Raw genomic sequence first — 24,392 nt, forward strand, 5'->3', positions numbered from 1 at the left:
ATGCCAGTAATTTGAAATGAATAGAGACCTTTCATTGTCCCCATTCAAAGGACCACCTGACAGGTGGATGAGGGGGAGTGGGGGAAGACCCTAATGCAAATATTATTTAGTTTACAGGTCGTGTTTATTTGATTATTGATCTCTTTGATACTGTGATGACACATCAGTGATGGTCTACAGTTGTATCATTCTCTCTTTACTGATTGTCTTGTTTCTCTCTCTCCCCCTTCTCTCTCTCCCCCCTTCTCTCTCTCCCCCTTCTCTCTCTCCCCCTTCTCTCTCTCCCCCCCTCTCTCTCTCTCTCCCCTTCTCTCTCTCCCCCTTCTCTCTTTCCCCCCTTCTCTTTCTCCCCCCTTCTCTCTCTCCCCCTTCTCTCTCTCCCCCTTCTCTCTCTCCCCCCTTCTCTCTATCCCCCCTTCTCTTTCTCTCCCCTTCTCTCTCTACCCCTTCTTCCCCCCCCTTTTCTCTCTTCCCCTTCTCTCTCTCCCCCATTCTCTCTCTCCCACTTCTCTCTCTCCCCCTTTTTCTCTCTCCACCCTTCTCTCTCTCCCCCTTCTCTTTCTCTCCCCTTCTCTCTCTCCCCCTTCTCTCTCTCCCCCCTTTTCTCTCTCCCCCTTCTCTCTCTCCCCCTTCTCTCTCTCCCCTTCTCTCTCTCCCCCCTTCTCTCTCTCCCCTTCTCTCTCTCCCCCCTTCTCTCTCTCTCCCCTTCTCCCCGTTTCTCTCTCTCCCAGCTGTAAGCCCACGTTGTGGTCGGTGGGCATGGTTTTGGAGGGTAGCTCGGAGGCCCTGTGTCCCCCACCCTCTCTGGAGCTGCGCCCATCCTGCAACAAGAGCCCCCTGGGTTCATGCTCCACACCGCACGACGGACTCTTTCCCGGGGACAAGGAGCCCGTCAAGTACGGGGAGCTCATCGTTTTAGGGTTGGTTACCTATATGTCCCTCTGGTGTGTGTGGTGGAGAGGTGGGGGGGGGGGTTGAAGGTTGTGGTTGTGAGTGCATGTGTGCACGTGTGTGGCTGGGAGGTTGTATGTGTGTTGGTGTGTGTGTGTTTGTGTGTGTGTGTGTTGGTGTGTGTGTGTTTGTTTATGTGTCTTCAACAGTGCTTGATATGTACAACAGTTGGTCCATTTGCCATACCATTCCTCCCATCCCAGACTGTTTAACAAACACCATGCCCTGAGGAAACCTTATTTTATATGGGGTTGCAAGTCTGAGTGGTTGTGTGTACAATAGACTTGTATGTACCTTAAAAAAATGTTTTTTTCCCTTTTAGAAGAAATTAGAAGAAAACCCTATTCATCCTACCTACTTTACAAAGCCAGAAAGACTCCTCTCTCTCCGTTTCAGCGGCTCGTGAAAAAGAGCTCATTTGACTGCCTTACAAAGATGTCAATAAGACACGGAGTCATGGGGCAGAATAGGACAATTAAACCCTCAACGAGAGAGAGAGAGAGAGAGATCCACCACAATCGTGTTCATGAGAATGCCCCCTTTCCACAGTGGGGTCACATTAGTTTTTTAGGCCAAACCGCTCGGTCACTAAAGACATTTTCGTGAGAAGACCAATTTTCGGGATGTATCATGGTCTGACAAACACCGCTGTAGATGTGGAAGGCCGCCATTGGCGGATGTATTGGATTGAGACGCAGCCTATGCAAAGAAAACATATCTCTAGCTTAAATTGATGGATTTTGACAGGATTTGTTTATTATGTTACTTTGACGCAGTCTAACCTATATAAGGAATATTACCCTTAGAACCCAATGGCGGCAGGTAGCTTAGTGGTTAAGAGTGTTGTGCCAGTAACTGAAAGGTTGCTGGTTCTAATCCCCGAGCTGACTAGGTGAAAAATCTGTCAATGTGCCCTTGAGCAAGGCACTTAACCCTAATTGCTCCTGTAAGTCGCTCTGGATAAGAGTGTCTGCTAAATGACTAAAATGTTAATGTTATTGATTGACATTCAATACATTTGGTCCAGGTTTAAAGGGATAATTCACCCCAAAACTAAACCTACTGGGAAAAACTGGTTGAATCAACGTTGTTTTCACGTCATTTCAACAACCAAAAATCTATGTGATGATGTTGAATCAACTTGGAAAACTGATTTGGATTTGCAAAACATCATCAACGAACGGGAATTTCGTATTGCTTTTCACCTAACTTTTTAACTAAATCCAATGACATGGTAATTGTTTCACGTATAATTCTCATTAGTTGACAACTCAACCAGATGTAAATCAAAACTAAACATTGAAATGACGTCTGTGCCCATTGAGAAGTTTGTCACGTTTTCATACCTCAAAAGTAGTCTAAAGTCAACTTCTCCTTTCACATCATTTGTTGTGTAGATTCCACTATATATAATAGGATAAAACTGCAAGCCTCAATCCCAACTGAATGGGAAATATAGGCACCATCTAATAAAAGTGTATGTTTTGTCTATGTTGTATATTGGATACGTGTTTTCTATTATGGCCCATACTGTACTCAGGCACAATGGTTCCTTGGCCAATGGGGACAAGGGACGGAGGAGAAGTCGCCTGGCCCTCTACAAGAGACCCAAAAGCCAACAGGGGTCAAACCTGATGTCATCCACAATGTCTCCACCCCTCTGGTGTCAAAGGTGAGAGGTCACATTATATTTAGACAGTCTTTCACAGTATTAAACACTATCTATAAAATGTTTACTTATTAACTCTATAACTGTTTTTTTAAATGCAGGAATTAATAGTACATATATACGACTACGTTTTTTAACTCTTACCACATATGGTACTAATACATTTTCAAACAGGCAAAACTTTTGGAATGCCCTTTCCTATGTAGCTGGCTATATGACCTGGTTCCTGTATATGTGTCTTCTGCATCGACAGGCTCTTAGCAACAAAAGCCAGCACAGCATCTCCTACACCCTGTCCAGGAGTCACTCGGTCATCGTAGAGTACACCCATGATAGCAACACAGATATGTTTCAGGTGAGTCACCTTTAACATGACATGCCAACTCAGCCAGAGCCCCAACGCTTCAGCCCAAAAAGGACCTAGAAACTGAGAACAGAGTATGCAACACCCTACTTCCATTTTATTGCCATTTGGGATCCACACAGTCACAGCCTTATAGCAGACTCCCTTGTCCTTGCCTACACACTAGCCTGGCCCTAGATCAGTTTGTACTTTATAGCATAACAACGACCGTAGGAGTTGGCTATATGGCACAAACAGATCTGGGACCAGTCTACCTACACACTCACTGTGAGCAGATGTCACAGTTCAATGTAATTTGTTAGCAGACGCCATAGGGATTCTTAGAAATGCAGAGTCATGAGAAGACTGTGGTGGTGTCTGCTCCTCTCTTCTCCTCTCCTGTCCTCCCCTCCTTTCTCTCTCCTCTCCTCTCCTCCCATCCGCTATCTATCTCTCATCCCTGTGATGAATGTGGAGTCCCAACTCCTGCAGACTGAATGGATCCGAGGTGCTGCAGGCTGCAGGGCTGTGATGCTCCAGGGCTGCAGTGAGCCCATCTGTCCCTCTGTCTGCTCTCTCTCCAACCAGGGGCTGTGATAGGCTGCCATTTTATCTCCTGGCAGCCTGGGAGGGAGCTGATAGGAATTTGAACTGTTTGAAGTGGAATTGGGCTTGGGACGGACTTGTGAAATGTTGTGGGCATTTGTCCACAGTGCCCCAGACGATATCCTGACTTCAGTGGGATTGAAATGGAATTGGGTCTTTCTATCTCCCTCCTCCCTAAAGACATATTTACACTCATATATTTGATTATATTCATGACACTACTCCACCCTACTCCACCCTACTCCACCCTACTCCACACTACTCCACACTACTCCACACTACACACTACTCCACACTACTCCACCCTACTCCACACTACTCCACACTGCTCCACCCTACTCCACACTACTCCACCCTACTCCACACTACACACTACTCCACACTACTCCACCCTACTCCACACTACTCCACCCTACTCCACACTACTCCACACTGCTCCACCCTACTCCACACTACTCCACCCTACTCCACACTACACACTACTCCACACTACTCCACCCTACTCCACACTACTCCACCCTACTCCACACTACTCCACACTACTCCACCCTACTCCACACTACTCCACCCTACTCCATACTACTCCACCCTACTCCACACTACTCCCCACTACTCCACCCTACTCCACACTACTCCACCATACTCCACCCTACTCCACACTACTCCACACTACTCCACCCTACTCCACACTACTCCACCCTACTCCACCCTACTCCACACTGCTCCACCCTACTCCACCCTACTCCACACTGCTCCACCCTACTCCACACTGCTCCACACTACTCCACCCTACTCCACCCTACTCCACACTGCTCCACCCTACTCCACACTACTCCACACTACTCCACCCTACTCCACACTGCTCCACACTGCTCCACACTGCTCCACACTACTCCACACTACTCCACACTACTCCACTCTGTTCTGCTGTACTTTATTCTGTAATTCTATTAACCATCTCCTATGTTCTATCTCCTATGTTCTATCTCCTATGTTCTATGTTCTATCTCCTATGTTCTATCTCCTATGTTCTATCTCCTATGTTCTATCTCCTATGTTCTTTCTCCTATGTTCAATCTCCTATGTTCTCCCCCTACAGATCGGGCGTTCTACAGAGAGCATGATTGACTTTGTGGTGACGGACACGGCAGGCTGCAGCACCAGTGGTGGCGGGGGGCAGGGCCAGGGGGGCGGAGGAGGAGGAGGGCAGTCGGCCCAGAGCACAATATCCCGCTACGCGTGCCGCATCATGTGCGAACGCAGCGCCCCATACACGGCCCGCATCTATGCCGCCGGCTTCGACTCCTCCAAAAACATCTTCCTGGGGGTGAGTCATCACGTTGACGACTACAGTGTGAGTGACAGCATGGGCAACATCACACCCCTTTGATTTAATTGTGGTGATGAGCGTCATTATGTGTGATATACTGTGGAGATGAATCATGGAGGAACTGGTGTTGTGGTGTGGAGGAGTTGTTAGTGGGTGTGTGAATGTTCACCATGTGGCCTGCTTCTTGGGAATGTTTTGTCGAGGTGTACACAGCCTGGACAAACACATTAGCACTCTCTTGTCCCCATCTTATGCACAAACGCACTTCATCTAGCCCCCAGTGCACACACACACACACACACACTTCATCTAACCCCCCTAGTGCACACACACACACACACTTCGTCTAGCATGGTTTTCATGTGTTTGATGCCATTCCATTCACTCCGTTCCAGCCATTATTATGAGCTGTCCTCCCCTCAGCAGCCTCCACTGATAGAGACATACACACTCCTCTGGTCTGGCTGTCTTCTTCGCCTTGGTGGTATAGCTTCTCACTGGCCGGTTGGCCCTGCGCCCAGCCACAGAAACAGCTCCGGCCTGCACTTTGTTTAGAGATAAGACGATCAACGGTAATTATCAATAAACACATGTCCGGGACGGCCAGGCCGCTTTGTCAGGCTCTAAGTGCCACAACTCTTTTAATGGATTGGATTTATGACAGCATTGTTGGATACTATACTCTCACACACACACATACACACACACACACACACACACAAACTGCAGGGAAATGGGAATTGTGGGAATCAAGGAGCTGTGATTAAATAGATATGTATGCATGTTATGTGTGTGTGCAAACACTTGTGTCTGTGTGTGTGTGTGTGTGTGTGTATGTGTGTGTATGTGCACAAACGCGTGTGTGTGCATGTGAGTGCAAGTGTGAGTGTTCGTTTGCTGAAAACCGCTCCAATCAGCAAATACAACAATTGACTAGCATTAAAATCACAGTGCAGTGGTCCAGTGTTGTGAAGTGGAGGGGGGGTTGCTAGCTTACTCATTGACAAAATAAGCTTTTGATCCATTCTGGCAGAGGCACTCAGTTCTCCCCCTCCCCTCTCCTCTCGCCCATACCATGGAATGAGATATTGAAGGGGTTCTGCAAGATTAATTTGTTAATGGAGAGAGTTGGCAAGGGGGGAGACAGGGAGGCCGGTGGGGGGAGGGAGGGAGGGAGGGAGGGAGGGAGGGAGGGAGGGAGGGAGGGAGGGAGGGAGGGAGGGAGGGAGGGAGGGCATTGTCATTGTGGAAGACATTGGCGGCAGGGGTCCAGCAGTACTCATCTCCATCGATGGGAGCGAGCCCCAGGGTCCGAGTCAGACACACTGTACTGCCACACCGCCAGTCTGCCACTGACCTCCACTAGCACTTGATTATGAGGGGCAAGAAGGGCGGCCATATTGGATTGGATTAAGGAAGGTGGTAATGGGTTTTAAAAGATTGAAAACTGCCTCCTGTGCCAACAGTGACCAATGACAGGATAGTTAATATACCATATGCAGTTATACAGTGTGGGCTTTAGTGCATAGCACACAAGAAAGCATTGTTTATTCTGAAAATGTTTTTACTGACTACAGCCAGAGAGGAAGAGGAGAAGCGAGAGGAATAACTGGGCCCAAAATCTGTCTTCTCCAGCAGGTGGAGATTTTTCAATGTTTTTTCACTCACCATGCGAGGGATTTTTGTATGGAGATCAATGACAGCATGTCGAATTTGGTAAAGGAAAAATTGAAGGGCTTATTTGCTACGTGTGGCATATTTGATAAAATAGAAGTTTCGTAATGCTCATATGTACTCATATCTCATATGTACTCATATCTTTGCCCGTTTTGCCTGTTGTTTACACACGTATCTGCCCTCTCATTGGCTAGAATGCTCCCACCTGATCTTGCCTCCTGCCCTGCCTTCCATGTTTTGTTTTATTGTTAGAGCAGCCACTTGAGTATCTGGTCAATATAATGGATAATCTGTGCTACAGCTAACACAAAATGACGACACTGATGACAGTTATAGCGTGACATCACATCTTGTGACACTACAAAGTCAACCCACAAGGACAATGTGACCATAACATCCGGATGACTAACCTAACCCAACTATAGAGACTTTTATAACTGATCTCAGCATCGTAGCATGCCGTCGGTGCGCGGCTATGCTAACAATACAGCTAGAGAACCTCAGAGCCCACAAGGACGTCTAATAGCTTAAGAGCTGCTAGCTGCTGTCAATGAAGTGCAGGCTTAGTAACCTCAGCACGGCTCCCCTCCTTCATACTGTAACTGGCACACATACAATGTCCTTGGCAGATAGCGGAGTCAGGCTGGCAGCTCGGCCCACTGCTAGTGTGGAGGTGGAGAGAGAGAGAGAGAGACGTACATTTACTGTACTGGTTGAATGGCTTGCAGTCGTGACCGCTTTAAATTCTATGTCCACTGACAGAGAATATCAGAGAACACTGCCGCTGCAGGGATTGAATGCCCTGCAATGTTTATGCGTGCGTGTGCATCTCTGTGTGTTAGTCAGTATAGCAGTCATACTCTGTGCTAAATATAGCAGTGCAAAAAAGCAATGTTAGCTGTTTTTTTCTCCCCCTCTTTCTCTATTTGCCCTCCCTCCCTCCCTCTCTCTCTCTCTCTTGCTCTCTCTCTCTCTCTCCCTCTCTCTCTCTCTCTCTCTCTCTCTCTCTCTCTCTCTCTCTCTCTCTCTCTCTCTCTCTCTCTCTCTCTCTCTCTCTCTCTCTCTCTCTCTCTCCCTCCCTCCCTCCCTCCCTCCCTCCCTCCCTCCTCCCTCTCTCTCTCTCTCTCTCTCTCTCTCTCTCTCTCTCTCTCTCTCTCTCTCTCTCTCTCTCTCTCTCTCTCTCTCTCTCTCTCTCTCTCCCTCCCTCCCTCCCTCCCTCCCTCCCTCCCTCCCTCCCTCCCTCCCTCCCTCCCTCCCTCCCTCGCTCTCTCTCTCTCTCTCTCTCTCTCTCTCTCTCTCTCTCTCTCTCTCTCTCCCTCCCTCCCTCCCTCCCTCCCTCCCTCTCTCTCTCTCTCTCTCTCTCTCTCTCTCTCTCTCTCTCTCTCTCTCTCTCTCTCTCTCTCTCTCTCTCTCTCTCTCTCTACCTCCCTCCCCTCTTGATCTCTCTATATCTCTTTCATCACTATCCCTCACCTTGGCTCTCTGTCTGTCTCTTTGTGTGCGGGGGCGGGTCTCTCAGGAGCGGGCTGCCAAATGGCGGACATCGGACGGCTTGATGGACGGCCTGACCACCAATGGCGTGCTGGTGATGCACCCGGCGGGGGAGTTTGTGTCTGAGCCGGCGCCAGGCGTGTGGCGGGAGATCTCAGTGTGCGGGAACGTCTTTGCCCTGCGGGAGACACGCTCGGCCCAGCAGAGGGGGAAATTGGTGAGAGGGGGTACATGAGTGGTAACGGGGGTGGGGGGGTTATCAAGGCTACTGTTATGCCTGGAGGTATCTCAAGGACACCTAGACTAGACTATGAATGATGAGATATTATTATATTTTATAAGTAAATTAATTGATAAAGGAAACAGAGCCTCAAACCTGTCTGGTTATCAAGGCTGTTACACTACTATGTGTGTTTCTGAGGGGTTATATAATGGACTGCACAGTCAAACTAGGTTTCTCAACTATGAGTGATGAATTATTGAATGATGTTTTGTTAATCGATCATTGGCATTTTTATTAGATTCTTGATGGTATGTAAATCATTTGATTCAATTCTTGATGGTATGTTAATCATTTGATTAGACTCTTGATGGTATTTGAATATTTTGATTAGACTCTTGATGGTATGTGAATCATATGATTCAATTATTGATGGTATGTGAATCATTTGATTAGATTATTGATGGTATGTGAATCATTTGATTTGATTATTGATGGTATGTGCATCATTTGATTAGACTCTTGATGGTATGCAACAGGATAAGATGGATCCCCTGGTTTTAATGTCTATGGTCTGATCACAGTGCCATTAAGTTAAGATCGTTGGGAAGGAAACAGGAAAATAAGTACCACACACCTAAAAAGGAAACAATGTATGCAAATAGTTATGGTTTGTCAGTTACAGTATTTTCTGTGCTAGTTTACTAATCGTCCCCCTATCCCTTCCTCCACCCTCCCTTCCTCCACTCTCCCTTCCCTCACCCTCCCTTCCTCCACTCTCCCTTCCTCCACCCTCCCTCCCTTCCTCCACCCCTTCCTCCACCCTCCCTTCCTTCCCCCCAGGTGGAGAACGAGTCCAACACCCTGCAGGACGGCTCTCTGATCGACTTGTGTGGCGCCACCCTCCTGTGGCGTACCCCGTCGGGCCTGCGCCGCACCCCTACCCTCAAGCAGCTGGAGACCCTCCGCCAGGAGCTGAATGCCGCCCGGCCCCAGTGCCCCGTGGGTTTCAACACCCTGGCCTTCCCCAGCCTGGCCCAGAGAGAGATTGTGGACAAGAAGCAGCCCTGGGTCTACGTCAACTGTGGTCACGTCCACGGCTACCACAACTGGGGCTACCGGAAAGACAAGGGCCACAACGTGGGCCCCGGGGGGACGGCTCCGGCGAGCACCGGGGAAAGGGAGTGCCCCATGTGCCGGTGCGTGGGCCCCTACGTGCCCCTGTGGCTGGGCTGTGAGGGTGGGCTGTACCTGGACGCGGGCCCCCCGACGCATGCCTTCTGCCCCTGTGGCCATGTGTGTTCGGAAAAGACAGTGGCGGGCTGGAGCCAGATCCCGCTGCCGCACGGCACGCACGCCTTCCACGCCGCATGCCCCTTCTGTGGCACCTGGCTGACGGGCGAGCAGGGCCACATCAAACTCATCTTTCAGGGGCCCGTCGACTGAGGCTGGCACTGGGGGGTGATATAGGGGGCAGGGTGGAGGGAAGGTGGACTATGGAAAAGTCTAAAAGGAAATGAAAGGATAAGGATTGGAAAGACTGTTGAAATGACGATGGACTGAACTGAAGAGGCAAATGTGATGGAAGCAGATTAAGCATAAATGGCATTTAAGTTGTATTTGGGGAATATGTAAATAAAAGGTGTTGAAATGAAAACGTGACAAGTGTTTGATGATTTTTGGATTACTGATCGTAGATAAAAAGCGTGAATGAATAGCTTCATCATTAGATGAATTGAATTGGTGAACTGGCTATGGTTTCATTGCCTGACGACTCATCCTGAATATAATTCCGCTGCTCCATCGATCGTGTGGAAAAGAAACACTAGTGGGCGTGGCGTTTGGCCAAAGCCATGTGGATGGTAGTCCACATGGTAGTCCACATAATAGTTTTAGTCAATGCAGATGAATCAGATCTAATGATGAAACCAACCATTGTTAATGATGGTGTTTACAGATCTAAAACAAGTGATTTTTGAGCACTTGGTTCCCCATTGACTCAATGTTAGAGCTAGATCTGCTAACTGTTTCTATCCTGGTGATTGACTCATTAGATCGGATTCATCAGGATGGGTGTGAAGCAACAAGATGGCTGACTACCTACCAGGCCATTAGCCAAACAACAGCATCCTCAACAGCTAATTGATGACATGAGGAAACCCATTCAGTGAGGTTTGATTTCAACCTACATCAGAACCTCTTGGTTTCTCTCTCTCTCTCTCTCTCTGTGCGGTCTCCCCCTGAGTAGTGTCTGGTACCTTGCCCCGAGTCTGCAGCGTCACCACACTATAAATAACTCACTCAAAGTCACCAGCGCCCTGCCACCACGCGGCCACGATAGGAGAAGAAGAGAGGGAGGCAGGGAGGGATGAAGGACAACGGGTCAGTTTAGTCAGGACAGATTCCACATAGGTCATGGCCCTGGAGGGCAGATCTCGGATCAGATCCCCCACTCCTGTCCATATAATCTTATTCGTTATGATCTAAAAGGCACAACTGACCCTAGGTCAGCACTCTTACTCAGATGCTTTATGAATACAGGCCCTGTCCAATGAGCGCATCACACTCTCAGATCAGCGCAAATTGCATCGGACTGATTTTGAACAATGACCTGATTCTAAACCTGAATACTACTTAAGGATACGTGTCTACACCAATGTCTGGCAGATTACTGAAAATAATGTACTTGGCTTGTATCACAAAACTTAATTGAATTCAACATACAAATATGAATTTTAGTACACACGACTGCAATTCTCCATTGTAGCTTCATCATTACGTTTCAATATGTGATGCAAATAGTGCTAGAATGGGATTAGCTGGTATGTTTTCACTGAGAGGGTCTTCCTACTGCAGACAACGAGCAGTCTGCAGCAGCAGTCCTAAGAGGGAAGTCTGCAGTACTTTCCATACTGGAAACACATTACTTCACTCTCATGCAGTGTAGGAGAGTACATATTCAGATGAGCAGCTGTCTGGGTCTTCTTCAGTCTCAACGTTTATTTATGCTTGTTTGTGTGTGTGTGTGTGTGTGTTTATGTGTGACAAATCAAGGACAAAGCAGAGATGACAGATAGGGCCAGAACAGATCCAGTATCTGCTATCTGCCTGGCAGCCTCCGGCGGTGATTCATGGAAGGGAGTGACCTCATGCGGCACCTCCAGCGGACTACACTCCTGCAGACACAAAACACACATACTTTTAAAAACACACAAAGTCTGGCTGACATGGACTTGTACATATAAAACACACACTTTCATATAGCTGACACAACACCGGTGTACTGATAATAATAATAGTATACATTACATGGGGGAAATAAGGGACAGTTTACCCATGTTGACACTGATCTTTTTTATTCGTTTTATTATATATATATTTATAATATGTACATAAAAAAAAAAATACAATGATCAAACTCAGCAGTGAGACAGAGAGCACCAAAGTGGACAAGCGAAAACAGAAAAGAAAAAGTGCGGATCAGGAGACGACCTGCATGATATTACATTATGATACGTTACATGATATTAATATGATTATTACGGTATTAAAGAACAATGTGTGCGCTCCTTTATTAAGCCATAGGAGAGCCACAAAGAAGTGTGAAAATTACATGGAAAAAAAACAAAAAGGGAAAAAGATCAGATTCTAGCAAAGTTCCATCATAATCACATTCATGAGTAAGCGCCCAACCAAAGCCCGCCCCTAACTCCACCCCCACATGTTGTCCCACCTACATTTCCTAAACCCCTCCCTCTTACCCGTCGATGGACCACAATATAACCACAGTATATTTTCAATGAATATATTAAAATCAGTAGAATATCAAGAATTCTTGGTAGGAAAAGCACATTTAGAACAAATCGAATGGGGACTCACGCTGTTATGGCGTGAAATGTCCATTTTAGCGGGTCTGTGTGACCGAGTGTGTGTGTGTGTCTGTGTGGAGAGTTGCAAACAATCGTTTCATTCACATAAGGACTTGTGAGATTTGAGGGAAAAGCCTGTGTTCAGGGAGCAGGAATGTCATGCACACACATCCACCCCCACCCTACTGTTCCATCCCTTCCTCCCAGCGATTACTTAGTCCTACCAGATCCTCAAATTCATCAGATCAAAATGACTGAGCATAAAATGAGAGCTGGCACACAACCCAGTCTAGTTGAGTCTTGCATGGTGGCACAGGGTTGGCTAAACCACAACTGTAAGGGCTCTACCAAAAAGACGACACACTAACAGTGCTAAGATGGCTGCTGTATCTACTACCCTAAAGAATCACATCTACTACAAATACTTTCTGTAAACCAATCAGATACCGCTTTCTGCCCTCGCATCTCTCTTCTAGACATTAATGCCATGTTCTGCAGACAGCAAGTGCTCACTAACTCGTCAGTATACATTGGACGTCACAGTTTTTAGAGGCTGAAATTGCATGCAGAAAGCATAGGCTACGTTACTACCTGGAGCTCTGAGCTGGGAGGCCGAGGCTGTGTCACCTTAAGTGCTGAGGAATTTCAACTATCTCCCGAAGACTGACAGGGGAACGCCGGGAATGCTCCCAAAGTTACAAGCGAGATTCCGTTTTATCAATGAGTAGTAGGAGCCATTCACAGAGAACAATGTTGTAATATATTGATTGGGAATTCATATCCGGTCTGCATGCCAAGACCAGTCATTCAGTCCCTACTACCCCTAAACGTCCAAGCACGGTCCAACTCACTCCAACCCAATGAACCAGAATCTAGGACATGCTCTATGACCGTTACATGACCATGATGACCGTAACGACATAACATGCTCAAACCAAATGAAGCCAAAATGAACAAGGCTCAATAACCACGAAGATGACCATATAACATGACCATACAACATGACCGTACAACATGACCGTACAACATGCTTATATAGTTGTCGTTAGAGTAAGAACCTTCCCGTCTGCTCTTTACATAGTAATAAAGATTTACAGGTAGAAGATTAAAACTGTTACACACTGCCTACTGCACAATGTCAGACTGTCAAGACCCACGGGGAAACCAAGAGGACAAAATTAATATGTCAATTCCACACACAGTCACAATAGGCCCACTATAGTGCTGTAACGTGTCTATAGGCCCAGTCCTGGCTAACAGCATGTCATCCTAACTCCAACCAATTTCCCTAAAGTCCCGGTGTAACCATGACTACTTCTACAGTTGTAAACCGTCTAGAAAAATGGATAGAAAACCGAGGTTGTAATCACCGACGAAGGCCAATATTCTTTGTTGTCAAGAACACAAAAGCTTAGAGGCCATGTTCATTACATGAATGAAAGACCAGGGTTGGTTAAGGTCAGGGGTCAGAGGGTTTTCTCCACATTCCTGCTAGGTTCCATAGTTCCATAGGAATGCCTCTGAGAAATAACCCACTGCCATGAGAACCATGAGGACAGACTGGGAAGGGAACGCAGCAGGACAGGTTCATGTAGGAGGGACTCAGTCAGAACAGCCAGGCCCATTAAACACGCTATATAGAGGCTACTGGAACTAGCTAGCCGTTGACAACGATGAAGATTTGAAGAACACCATTCACGCACTGATCTAAAGAGAGAGGCAATGAGTTGGCGTGTGGTCATAGTACTGTACGGAGACCTTGGTCTCTTGAACATAATTCGCTAGGTCAGGACGTCTCAAATGCACTGTGGGACACGCGACGACAAAGGGGGAATGGCGATACGGTCTGAGAAGTCGGTCACGGCCAAGGCGTAAAGAACCTGTGGTGTGACATGCTACACAAGTTACGAATCTTTAGGAGTTCAGTGAGGCACAGGAGGGAACAGTAGCTTTCAGAGACAACTCCCTGACTCCCCCGACCCTGTCAAACCAAAAAACAACATCCCAACCCACCCACCCGATAATGTCAATTCGACAACATTTCAAGCTATTTAAGCTTTTTTCAAAAAAAAGAATAAAAAAAATAAAATACAAATAATAAAATAAAATAAAATCATTGTAATAAACAATAAAACAATATTAATAATCTATTCATACGAACACAGAATATTGCCAATTTCTTGTTTCATATGTCCTGTTAATTAGTTGTGAATATCGGTTGCATTACCCAAGCCCCTACCTACTCCTGCCACTAATCTAGTCCTACGTCATGCCCCGTTTTCTCTGTGTGTGTGTGTGTACTGTCTGTCCATGTTTTAGAACCACCTTGGGCATACTGTAATATAGTGTCCTGACAACTTAAAGACATACAAACATGACCTAAGCATATCTCACATTTATCTCTATTTTTTTTTTTTTTCATGTGAAATCCTAAGAGGAGCAGTGATGTGAGCTAACTAACACCATATATTACAGCGCTTAAAAGCCAAGTGTCTCTCTCTCTCCCACTCTCTCACTACATCCTCCCTTCTGCATGTAGAGGGATGAAGGGATGGAGGGATTCCAACTTCGACCAAAAGTGATCCTGTTCTGTGTCGAATCAACCTAAAGCGCAGGCTCTATGAGGAGTCAGAGCTATCCTTCCCACCACCCCCAGAACCCTCTTCTCCACACAGACTAAGTGTATGTCTCCCCTCTCAGCTGATGCCTCCCTTCAGAGTCTGGTTTATTCATTCTATTTATATGACACCTGCATCCTCATCAATTCATATGATGGATGCCTCCGTTAGTGGTGATATGATGGATGCCTGCTAGTGGTACAGGACTGTCGGCAGTCTGCTCCAATGGACGGATGCATGAGTATACATAGTACATTAGCGTTACTATTTCATGTGGAACGTTGGCTAGATTGAACACTCACTTGATACCTATACAGACTTAAGATGGTGACGCGTCGCCATGACTACAAGGCACCCCAACAGTCTGAGATAAAACAGGCCCAATACTTAAATGATAAGATTATTGTAGCACTCTAAACTTCATTTTGCTATGTGACTTCCATTGGGTTGTAATGGCAGACAAAGCCTGAAGGAAAGAGAACCACACCTGTGACTACTTCCTATGGGAGAATCCCTCCGCCCCCTGGCCCACTATCAGGTGTGTGTGTGTGTGTGTGTGTGTGTGTGTGTGTGTGTGTGTGCAGGAGAGGGAGATAATCTAAAACCTAATCTTATATCACCCAGTTCCCCTCTAAGTCAATACAAATCTTTTCTCATATCTGTTTACCTTCCTGCCTCATCGCTCGGCAAAAATGAAAAAGTTCTCAACCCCCCAACCTTTTCTCTTCACTATACGGTCTTCAAGTCTGCCCCCAGTTCTCACGCCTCAACTCCTCCCCTCCATCCCTTTCTCTCAACCTCTCCCTATCCAACCACCCATCCCTTGGCAAGAGTAAGAGAACGGGAGATGGAGATGGGAGCGGAGGGAGGCTGAGGGATGAAGAGGTGGAGGAAGTGAAGCCCAGGGCAGGGAGGGTGAAGAAGAGGAGGGCATTCAGAACAGGGTCCCGTTTAACAGCACCCCCCTCCAGACTGCCTGACAGGGGTGCTGTCTATCTTCAGGTTGGGCTTGTCCCCTCCGGCCGTGGCCCCGGGGCCCATCCTCTTCTTGATTTCAGCAGCCATGGTCATGAAGGCCTGCTCCACATTGGTGGCGTTCTTGGCACTCGTCTCCAGGAAAGGGATGGCCAGGGAGTCGGCAAACTCCTGCAGGCGGCAGACAGGGATAGAATAGATCAAACATAGATATAGAAAACATAGAACATACAAGGTAATGCCCAGCTGTTGTTGTATTGTCCATGGTGTTTAATTATGAAAAGCAGTGACAGTATGGTCTGTCATTTAGTCTGCGAGTTTAATATGCACTAGTGATGGGGGAAAACATTTATACAGTTGCATATCGCGACATTTTATCTATACTTTGACTCAAAGTATCTTTTTTTTGTGTTTATCTGACCAATGAAAATAAAAGATCTAATATTATGCTATCGATCCCCTCAGGTATTACCACATTGATAAGGAGGACATAGCTTTCTAGAGATATTGAGTGCTCAAAACTAAGAAATTAGCTACTTTATTGATTTGTGTAGCCTGAAATCTCCTAAACACTACTCACTGGGAGTGTATTTCATCCGGGTTTGTAGATGTTGTATGGTAGCTGTACCTTGGCTGTTGTGTAGTCCACTACTTTCTTGGTGGTGAGGTCACACTTGTTCCCCACCAGCAGCTTGTTGACGTTCTCGCTGGCGTAGCGGTCGATCTCCTGCAGCCACTGCTTCACATTGTTGTACGACTCCTACAGAGCAGGATAGAGTTACACAAGACAGAGTGTGAGAATCGTGACAATGTATGGCTGCCTATCCTACAGGCATGTGAGAAACAGGCAGAGGGCTAATATGTCCACGCCATCACAGTTTAGTGAGTCAAAAGGACTTGGGAAGTACAGCATTTGATTTGATTAAGAATTTTTACAACCCAGTACGTCTAAGCACAGATCGCCTCTTTGAACTAATAACCCACCTGGTCTGTGACATCATAGACCACGATGATGCCGTGGGCCCCCCTGTAGTAACTGGAGGTGATGGTGCGGAACCTCTCCTGACCAGCGGTGTCCCACTGAGAGAGGGAGGGAGAGACAAACAGACTAGACTCACTTAATGACTGAACACACACTCACCTGTCATCACCCAAGTTCACATCACTCCTGTCCTGAAAGCATTTGGATTAGCACTAGGTATGTACGGTCAACGGAATATCACACTAACATCTATAGTTCGTCCTCCTTGCATCTAAAGAGCCACGGTGGGAACAGAACTGGATCCCTGTTGTTTAGCCTTAGGGTGTGGTGTTACACTACAGAGCAAACACAGGAGGTAAAACTAAGCAACATAACTAATTACTGAACCGTTTATCAAATCTAATCAAGCCTTTATAACATCAGAAAATGGGCGCCACTGTTGGGAGTAAAGGCGGGGGGAGTGGGTAGTGGTGGCGGAGTTGGTGGTGGCGGTAGTAGTGTTGGTAGTAGTGGTGTTGGTAGTGGTAGTAGTAGTGGTGGTGGTAGTGGTAGTGTTAGTAGTAGTAGTGGTAGTGGTGGTAGTAGTAGTGGTAGTGTTAGTAGTAGTAGTGTTGGTAGTAGTGGTAGTAGTAGTGGTAGTGGTGTTGGTAGTAGTGGTAGTAGTAGTGGTAGTGGTGGTAGTAGTAGTGTTGGTAGTAGTGGTGTTGGTAGTGGTAGTAGTAGTGGTGGTGGTAGTGGTAGTGTTAGTAGTAGTAGTGGTAGTGGTGGTGGTAGTAGTAGTGGTAGTGTTAGTAGTAGTAGTGTTGGTAGTAGTGGTAGTAGTAGTGGTAGTGGTGTTGGTAGTAGTGGTAGTAGTAGTGGTAGTGGTGGTAGTAGTAGTGTTGGTAGTAGTGGTAGTGGTGGTAGTGGTGGTGGTGGTAGTGTTAGTAGTAGTAGTGTTGGTAGTAGTGGTAGTAGTGGTGGTAGTGGTAGTGGTGGTGGTGGTAGTAGTAGTAGTGGTAGTAGTAGTGGTGTTGGTAGTAGTGGTAGTGGTAGTAGTGGTGGTGGTAGTGGTAGTGGTGGTGGTAGTGGTGTTGGTAGTAGTGGTAGTAGTGTTGGTAGTGGTAGTAGTGTTGGTAGTAGTGGTAGTAGTGTTGGTAGTAGTGGTAGTAGTGTTGGTAGTGGTAGTAGTGTTGGTAGTAGTGGTAGTAGTGGTGGTGGTGTTGGTAGTAGTGGTAGTAGTGTTGGTAGTGGTGGTGTTGGTGGTAGTGGTAGTAGTGGTGGTAGTAGTGGTGTTGGTAGTAGTGGTAGTGTTAGTAGTGGTGTTGGTAGTAGTGGCTGTATTGGTAGTGTTAGTGGTGGTGGTAGTGTTAGTGGTGTATTAATGGTAGTAGTGTTGGTAGTGGTGGTGTTGGTAGTAGTGGTGGTAGTGGCGGTGTTGGTAGTGGTGGTGGTAGTGGTAAAAATAAACCCATTGCAGGTAGAAAATATCCTGATAAAAATAAATATCATATAAATCACATTGGGCTGTCTGCAATGAACTTGAAACATTGTATCAACTATTAACGTGGGTCCTGCCTGAAGCTCCTTGCAACATTGTATAAAATATTCCCTCAGACAGACACAGCTGTAGGCTATTTGCGCTCGGGATAAGAAGTAATCAGGTAGGCCTATTTTATGACGTTTCCACTGGATCAGGGCATGACATTTCTCCCTTTCACGCCGAGTGGTTATCGAAAGGGAGAGAGCTGGAAAGATTTTTCAAATACATTGAGGAACTATTGTAATTCTCAATGGATGTAAAAACAGACTTTGTTTGCTTGCTGTTTGAGGTGAAGAAAATATTACTTTGAGGAGCTCCACAGCTCATTAGTGGTGGTGCATTAAGCCAATCAGAAACACTATCAGATCCCCAAATGGGTACATTTATAGGCCTACATTTGCGAGCAGGCCCGGTAGCCTACAGGCCTAGTTCTATGCGTAATCAGGTACGTGTCCTTACTCAACACTGACAGGAGCGTTCCAAACAAAAGACAATGACTAAATTGACAAAACTCGTAAATGGAATTAAATAAACCAAAACTTGTTTCTCACAAGTGTAGCATAGGTTGTGCGCTCTGCAAACAACGTGTCCACTCAGACAATGAGAACGGTAAAAGACTGGAATAATATTATATTGAATGCATTAACAGACATTACTGTAACCAAACAAACATTGTTGATTAGAAATTAACAGTAAATGTACTACTGGTGATACTGTATGTACTGGGGAATTGATAGACACTAACAATCAAATGCAAACAATTCACAAAATGAAGTTACGAAACAATGAATGTGCATAAATTTGCGGGAGAGAGTGCATTCTAGAAAGACGTGCATTGTGCAGCCACACTCCTCCTCCTTCTTGGACTGTGCCATCCCCGCAGCCTCCGCAATGGATTAGTCTCTGCCTCCGCAATAGATTAGTTCACTGAGATGGGCGAGAATAAGACAGGTGGTGTGCCATAAAAAAATATTAATGTATTTGCTGCTGCTCGAAAAATAAATAAAGAATTGGTCCACCAACAGCCTATCGACCAAACAATCGACTAGTCGAATAATTGGGGTCAGTGGTGGTGGTGGTGATAGTGGTGGTGGTGATAGTGGTAGTGGTGGTGATAGTGGTGGTGGTGGTGATAGTGGTAGTGGTGGTGATAGTGGTGGTGGTGGTGATAGTGGTGGTGGTGGTGTTGATAGTGGTGGTGGTGTTGATAGTGGTGGTGGTGGTGGTGATAGTGGTGGTGGTGGTGGTGATGGTGATAGTGGTGGTGGTGTTGATAGTGGTGGTGGTGGTGATAGTAGTGGTGGTGATAGTAGTGGTGGTGATAGTAGTGGTGGTGATAGTGGTGGTGATAGTAGTGGTGGTGATAGTAGTGGTGGTGATAGTGGTGGTGGTGGTAGTAGTGGTGGTGATAGTGGTGGTAGTGTTGGTAGCGTTGGTGGTAGTGGTGGTGGTGGTAGTAGTGTTTGTAGTAGTGTTGGTAGTAGTAGTGGTAGTGTTGGTAATGGTAATGGTTGTGGTGGTAGTAGTGGTGTTGGTAGTGGTGGTGGTAGTGTTGGTAGTAATGGTAGTGGTGGTGGTAGTGGTGGTGGTAGTGGTGGTAGTAGTGGTGGTGGTAGTGTTGGTAGTAATGGTAGTGTTGGTAGTGTTGGTAGTGTTGGTAGTGGTGGTGGTAGTGGTGGTAGTAGTGGTAGTGGTGGTGGTAGTGGTGGTGTTGGTAGTGGTGGTGGTAGTGTTGGTAGTGTTGGTAATGGTAGTGTTGGTGACATGCTGCAGTGTTCATTGTGTCAGACTCACAATCTGTAGTTTGATGGTCTTGCCGTCCAGCTCGATGGTGCGGATCTTGAAGTCTACACCGATGGTGCTGATGTAGCTCTCTGTGTAGGTGTCATCCTGGAGGGAGAACAGTTAGACATATCCAGGAACCTGCATTTTTGACAGAAGGCACCTGAACGCCACTTACTAAACAACTGTGTACATTAATAGTATATACGGTAACCATACTTACAGCAAATCGGAGCAGAAGACAGGACTTTCCCACACCGGAGTCACCAATAAGGAGGAGCTTAAACAGGTAGTCACTGAAATGAAACCATCCAGCATTAGACCAAAGACTAGACATTCTAAACAGTGTTGCTACTTAACTCCAGTAATAAACCCTACGGATGTGACGTTGCATCAATTTCTTCTACTTAGGATTAGTGTTGTCACAATACCAAAATTGTACTAACGATATGATACCGAGTAGTATCGCAATTCCACGGGGAAAAAAACAAAATCAGTGGCCTAGCATCCTGTTCGCCCCGTCCCCCGGACGGTTGTTCCCATTTTCTAAACGTTCTACGCAATGTGCTACGCTGAGAAGTATTTCTGTCTGTAATAAAGGGGAAAAACTCATTCTGATTAGCTGGGCCTGGCTCCCCAGTGGGTGGGCCTATGCCTTCCCAGGCCCACCCATGGCCTCTGCCCAGTCATGTGAAATCCATAGATTAGGGCCTAATTTATTTATTTCAATATACTGATTTCCTTCTATGAACTGTAACTCAGTAAAATCTTTGAAATGGTTGCATGTTGCGTTTATATTTTTGTTCATAATGATCTGCATGTCATTGTGGCAGTAAGAGGGAAGCATTGCATGAAACCTTCTTTACTCTTCAGTTAACACAGACACACACACTCTCCATCCTTTCCTCTTTCCTCACACACGCTCTCTGGTCTCCCTCTCTCTCAGAAGCAGTGCTCCATTTTCCCCTCTCTGGAACTCAGAGGCTGCATGACAGTGAACTTGCAAAGTCTACTCAGATTGGCCTGTGCACTTGGTTATGACAGGCGATTAAATTATACAATGTATCAACATTGCTCCCTGCTCCAATGTAACACATGTACAAATCTAACAGAAGACTCATCAGGGCCTGCATCCCCTCTCGCCCTCACGGCTAAATTATATTTTAAAAACCTGATGGAAAAATAGATGCGCATGAAGAGCAGACAGAGGGAAGCAGGTGAGTGAAGGCTGGTTGGGGATGCGGCTGGCTGATTACAGCTGCCACACATGATATGTGCATAATATTGGACCTGCGCATACAAGAGACTAAAGGCTGTTGCTTAAATTCAACTGAATTTATAAACAAAACAGACTTTATAAACATCTTATAACAGGCGCCAGCAGGTTCTTTGGATCGGTAAGGCTGGAAAACTTGGTAGTATCATATGAAACGGTACTACGGTATTCTAAAATATTGGTATCATAAGTTGAATTATGTTTTGGTACCGTGATATTACGGTGGTACCGGTATACCTTGCAACACTACTTAGGATAGCTTAGGATTGTAGGCTAAGGCCCAATATAGAGAAAGTGTGGGGAAAGACACTCCTGAGGCAACAATTTATCACATAATGTTTTTGTTTTTTAAAAACATTTTTAGTCATTTAGCAGACGCTCTTATCCAGAGCGACTTACAGTTAGGTGAGTGCACACATTTTTCATACTGGCCCCCCGTGGGAATCGAACCCACAACCCTGGTGTTGCAAGCGCCATGCTCTACCAACTGAGCTACAGGAGGGCTACCAATATTAATTTGTGTTCAAGCAACTACTTCTACATAGGGCATTTAGCTGTGCCTCTGGCAGTACACAGAACTAATTCACCGATATGGAACTGAAATGTTTAACATTATGCAAAGCAACTATCATTACTGCCCTTACGCACAGTATGTACTCCAAAATCCACCTTCAGCCAAGTATGGCTAGCTGCAGTCCAATATGGCGACCGGAGTATGGGCGAGTGGGTGTGTCGAAAGGAGTGGGTGTATGGAAAGCGAATCAGCTAATTGGGCAGTCACTCAATTAGCCTGTGTCAGCAAAAAAAAAATAGATTGGTAAATTAGTCTAGCGGCCAGCTATCTAAACTTGTAGTAAGCAAGTCCGAATTACCGACCGGGGTGGGGCCCATTCATAATCACTTATCATATTAAAAACTGCAAACATTTGCCTCCACCCTATGGCAAATGTGTAGAATTGCAGGAAATGAACTTTAAAGCTTAAATGTTCTCTCTTCGCTGTCACAAGGGGGGCCGCTAAAATGTTTTGCTCGGCAAGGTGAGGGGGTGAGGGCTATCAATGTGTTTTGCAGACCCATGAGCTACTGCAGCCACTCATGATGAGTTCCGATTTTTGTGGCCCCCACCCCCATCAAAATTACCCATCCATGGTCTAATCTATAATAAAGGTAAATTAAATAGCGCTTTTGACACACCTACACTCTGGTCTCCATATTGGGATGCATCTCCTTCTCCCTTCCGCACCTCCGATAAAATTACTCATTACTGCCACGCACAGGTCGGCTGATCCAGCAGCAGTACAGTATCGCGAAAGATCATTGATTTTATTTAGGCATTTTTTTGGAAGTACATACCGTGCGTCGTGCGTAACGGCAGTAATGACGATAGTTGTTCTGCGAAACGCCATATTCTGGTGAGTACCGAACGTATTGACATAACGTTTGCAGAGGTGGTCAATGGGACTTTGAATTGAAGGATCCTGTGCGTCAGAGCAGACCTCGTCTCCTCAAGCCCATATACTCTGGTACAGTAGCATTAACAACATAGTTAACATTAGCTAGTTAGCTACATTACAACTAGAGACAAAGAACAGAGTGCCATCACAGAACTGTGGGTGCGTGTGTTTCTGACAACGCGATCTCAAAGCAAGACATGCTACTTTAACTACTGCGCCGGTTTGACGTTTCAGCACCACGTCCTATTTCTCCGGTCGCCACCGCACCGAGCATTTCAGGGCCACACACAAGTGACAGATGTTTGAGGGACTAGGAAGCTAGCTATATTTATTGACAATGCGTATATCAATGACGTGATAGCTAGCTAGCTATGTTTATGTAAAACATTATGCTAACTAACGTTAGCTGGCACGAGAAAGCGATCAGCTGACGCTAGCTAGCTGAATAGCTACATACCGCTCGAGACGCAAACGTTATAGAACTGCCCGCGCACTACTAAAACAAAACAACAATAGCGTGTTGGATTTATGCATGTACCATTACAGTAAAACATATTAGTGGTTCTCGGGGCGGCGGGTGTACTCACTATTCTGGATTCATGATTTGACTGACGTTCGGGATGTGTTTTTCTTTCGGCGATTTGACTGTTCCTTCCTCCTCTCACTCACTCACAAGCAAAAGATGGCTTGTAGGTCTGGATATCCGAGGCACTTGAATGTCTATTTCACCGTCTTTTTTACCTACCCTTGTCCTTCTTGGGTGTCTAATCGTTATGAGGCTATATAAAGTTTACAGACATTCCTATTTTCTTCTGATTTGACAGGTTTAAATTATCATTTTTCTTTCTTTCTGTGTCCGCTCCTTGCTCGAAGTACAAGATGGCTGCGCAGGTGCGGCAGTGACATCAAATGACGTGGCACTACAGACAAATCTAGAACGGGTCTGATGATGGGAGTTGTAGTTCAAAGTCTACTGCCGCATTCAAAACAACTGGGAAATCTCCGATTTAAGTGCGTTCAAGACAACTGAGAACTCAAAAAAAAAACGAGCTCCAACTGGGAGAATTCGTTTTGTACGGTCATCCAACTTGGAATTCCAAGTCGAGAACTCGGGCCTCTTTCTAGAGCTCCGACTTTCCGACCTGAAGATCACTGACGACCTCGTTTCTTTTCGAGTTCCCAGTTGTCCTGCAAGCACCATACCAAGACATGATGACGCCACAGAGTTTCTAAGCCCAGAGGCGCAACATCGCGAGACTTCTGGGAACGCTTGCGAAACAGACCAAGCAGAACAGGCTGCGAAAAGTGAACAATTATTCCTTGGTTGTTACTTTTCTCGAAATCTAAAGGCACAACCTAGATTCGAGCCAATTTCTTAAGTAGTTGAACATGGTATTACTCCACCTAGCTAAAGTGACAAACTGACACGTTTTCATTTTCGTCAAAAACAACTGTATATCGGAGTGCCTTTGATTTGACGGCCTGCACATGCGCAGTTCGGCGACCGTTAGACCCGATGATGTGTTTCTACGTATGAGGTTTGCGAGCGAAGGTCGCCATGAGATCGCCTACAACATTTACATTTTAGTAATTTAGCAGATGCTCTTATCCAGAGCGACTTACAGTT

General features: G+C 46.2%; 2 protein-coding genes across 2 annotated transcripts in view; one reads left to right on the top strand and one right to left on the bottom strand.

Annotated features, from left to right (window-relative positions):
- LOC121571096 (E3 ubiquitin-protein ligase pellino homolog 1) overlaps window positions 1-9,943 on the top strand; it is a 22,659-nt gene extending 12,716 nt beyond the window's left edge. The window contains 7 exon segments of the mRNA XM_041882388.2: window positions 732-920; window positions 2,492-2,567; window positions 2,570-2,623; window positions 2,874-2,975; window positions 4,669-4,896; window positions 8,096-8,284; window positions 9,131-9,943. Coding sequence (XP_041738322.2) covers window positions 760-920; window positions 2,492-2,567; window positions 2,570-2,623; window positions 2,874-2,975; window positions 4,669-4,896; window positions 8,096-8,284; window positions 9,131-9,733 — 1,413 coding nt within the window. The 5' untranslated portion in view covers window positions 732-759 and the 3' untranslated portion in view covers window positions 9,734-9,943.
- Window positions 9,944-15,312: 5,369 nt separating this feature from the next.
- Window positions 15,313-23,870, bottom strand: LOC121571097 (ras-related protein Rab-1B). Its single transcript, XM_041882389.2, has 6 exons — window positions 23,353-23,870; window positions 20,259-20,331; window positions 20,048-20,143; window positions 16,734-16,829; window positions 16,378-16,509; window positions 15,313-15,920 (listed from the first exon to the last, which is right to left on the bottom strand). Exons 1-6 carry the CDS (start codon window positions 23,364-23,366, stop codon window positions 15,726-15,728), a joined length of 606 nt encoding a protein of 201 aa, XP_041738323.1. The 5' UTR covers window positions 23,367-23,870; the 3' UTR covers window positions 15,313-15,725.
- Window positions 23,871-24,392: the final 522 nt, after the last annotated feature.

This window comes from Coregonus clupeaformis, chromosome 8 (assembly GCF_020615455.1).
Source record: "Coregonus clupeaformis isolate EN_2021a chromosome 8, ASM2061545v1, whole genome shotgun sequence".
Lineage (NCBI taxonomy): Eukaryota > Metazoa > Chordata > Actinopteri > Salmoniformes > Salmonidae > Coregonus > Coregonus clupeaformis.

Excerpts from the sequence above, each read along its gene's own strand:
- LOC121571097 (XM_041882389.2), bottom strand. Across the intron at positions 20,144-20,258 it reads GTCTTCTGCTCCGATTTGCT|GATGACACCTACACAGAGAG; the intron begins GTAAGTATGGTT and ends TTCTCCCTCCAG. Across the intron at positions 16,510-16,733 it reads TCTATGATGTCACAGACCAG|GAGTCGTACAACAATGTGAA; the intron begins GTGGGTTATTAG and ends CCTGCTCTGTAG.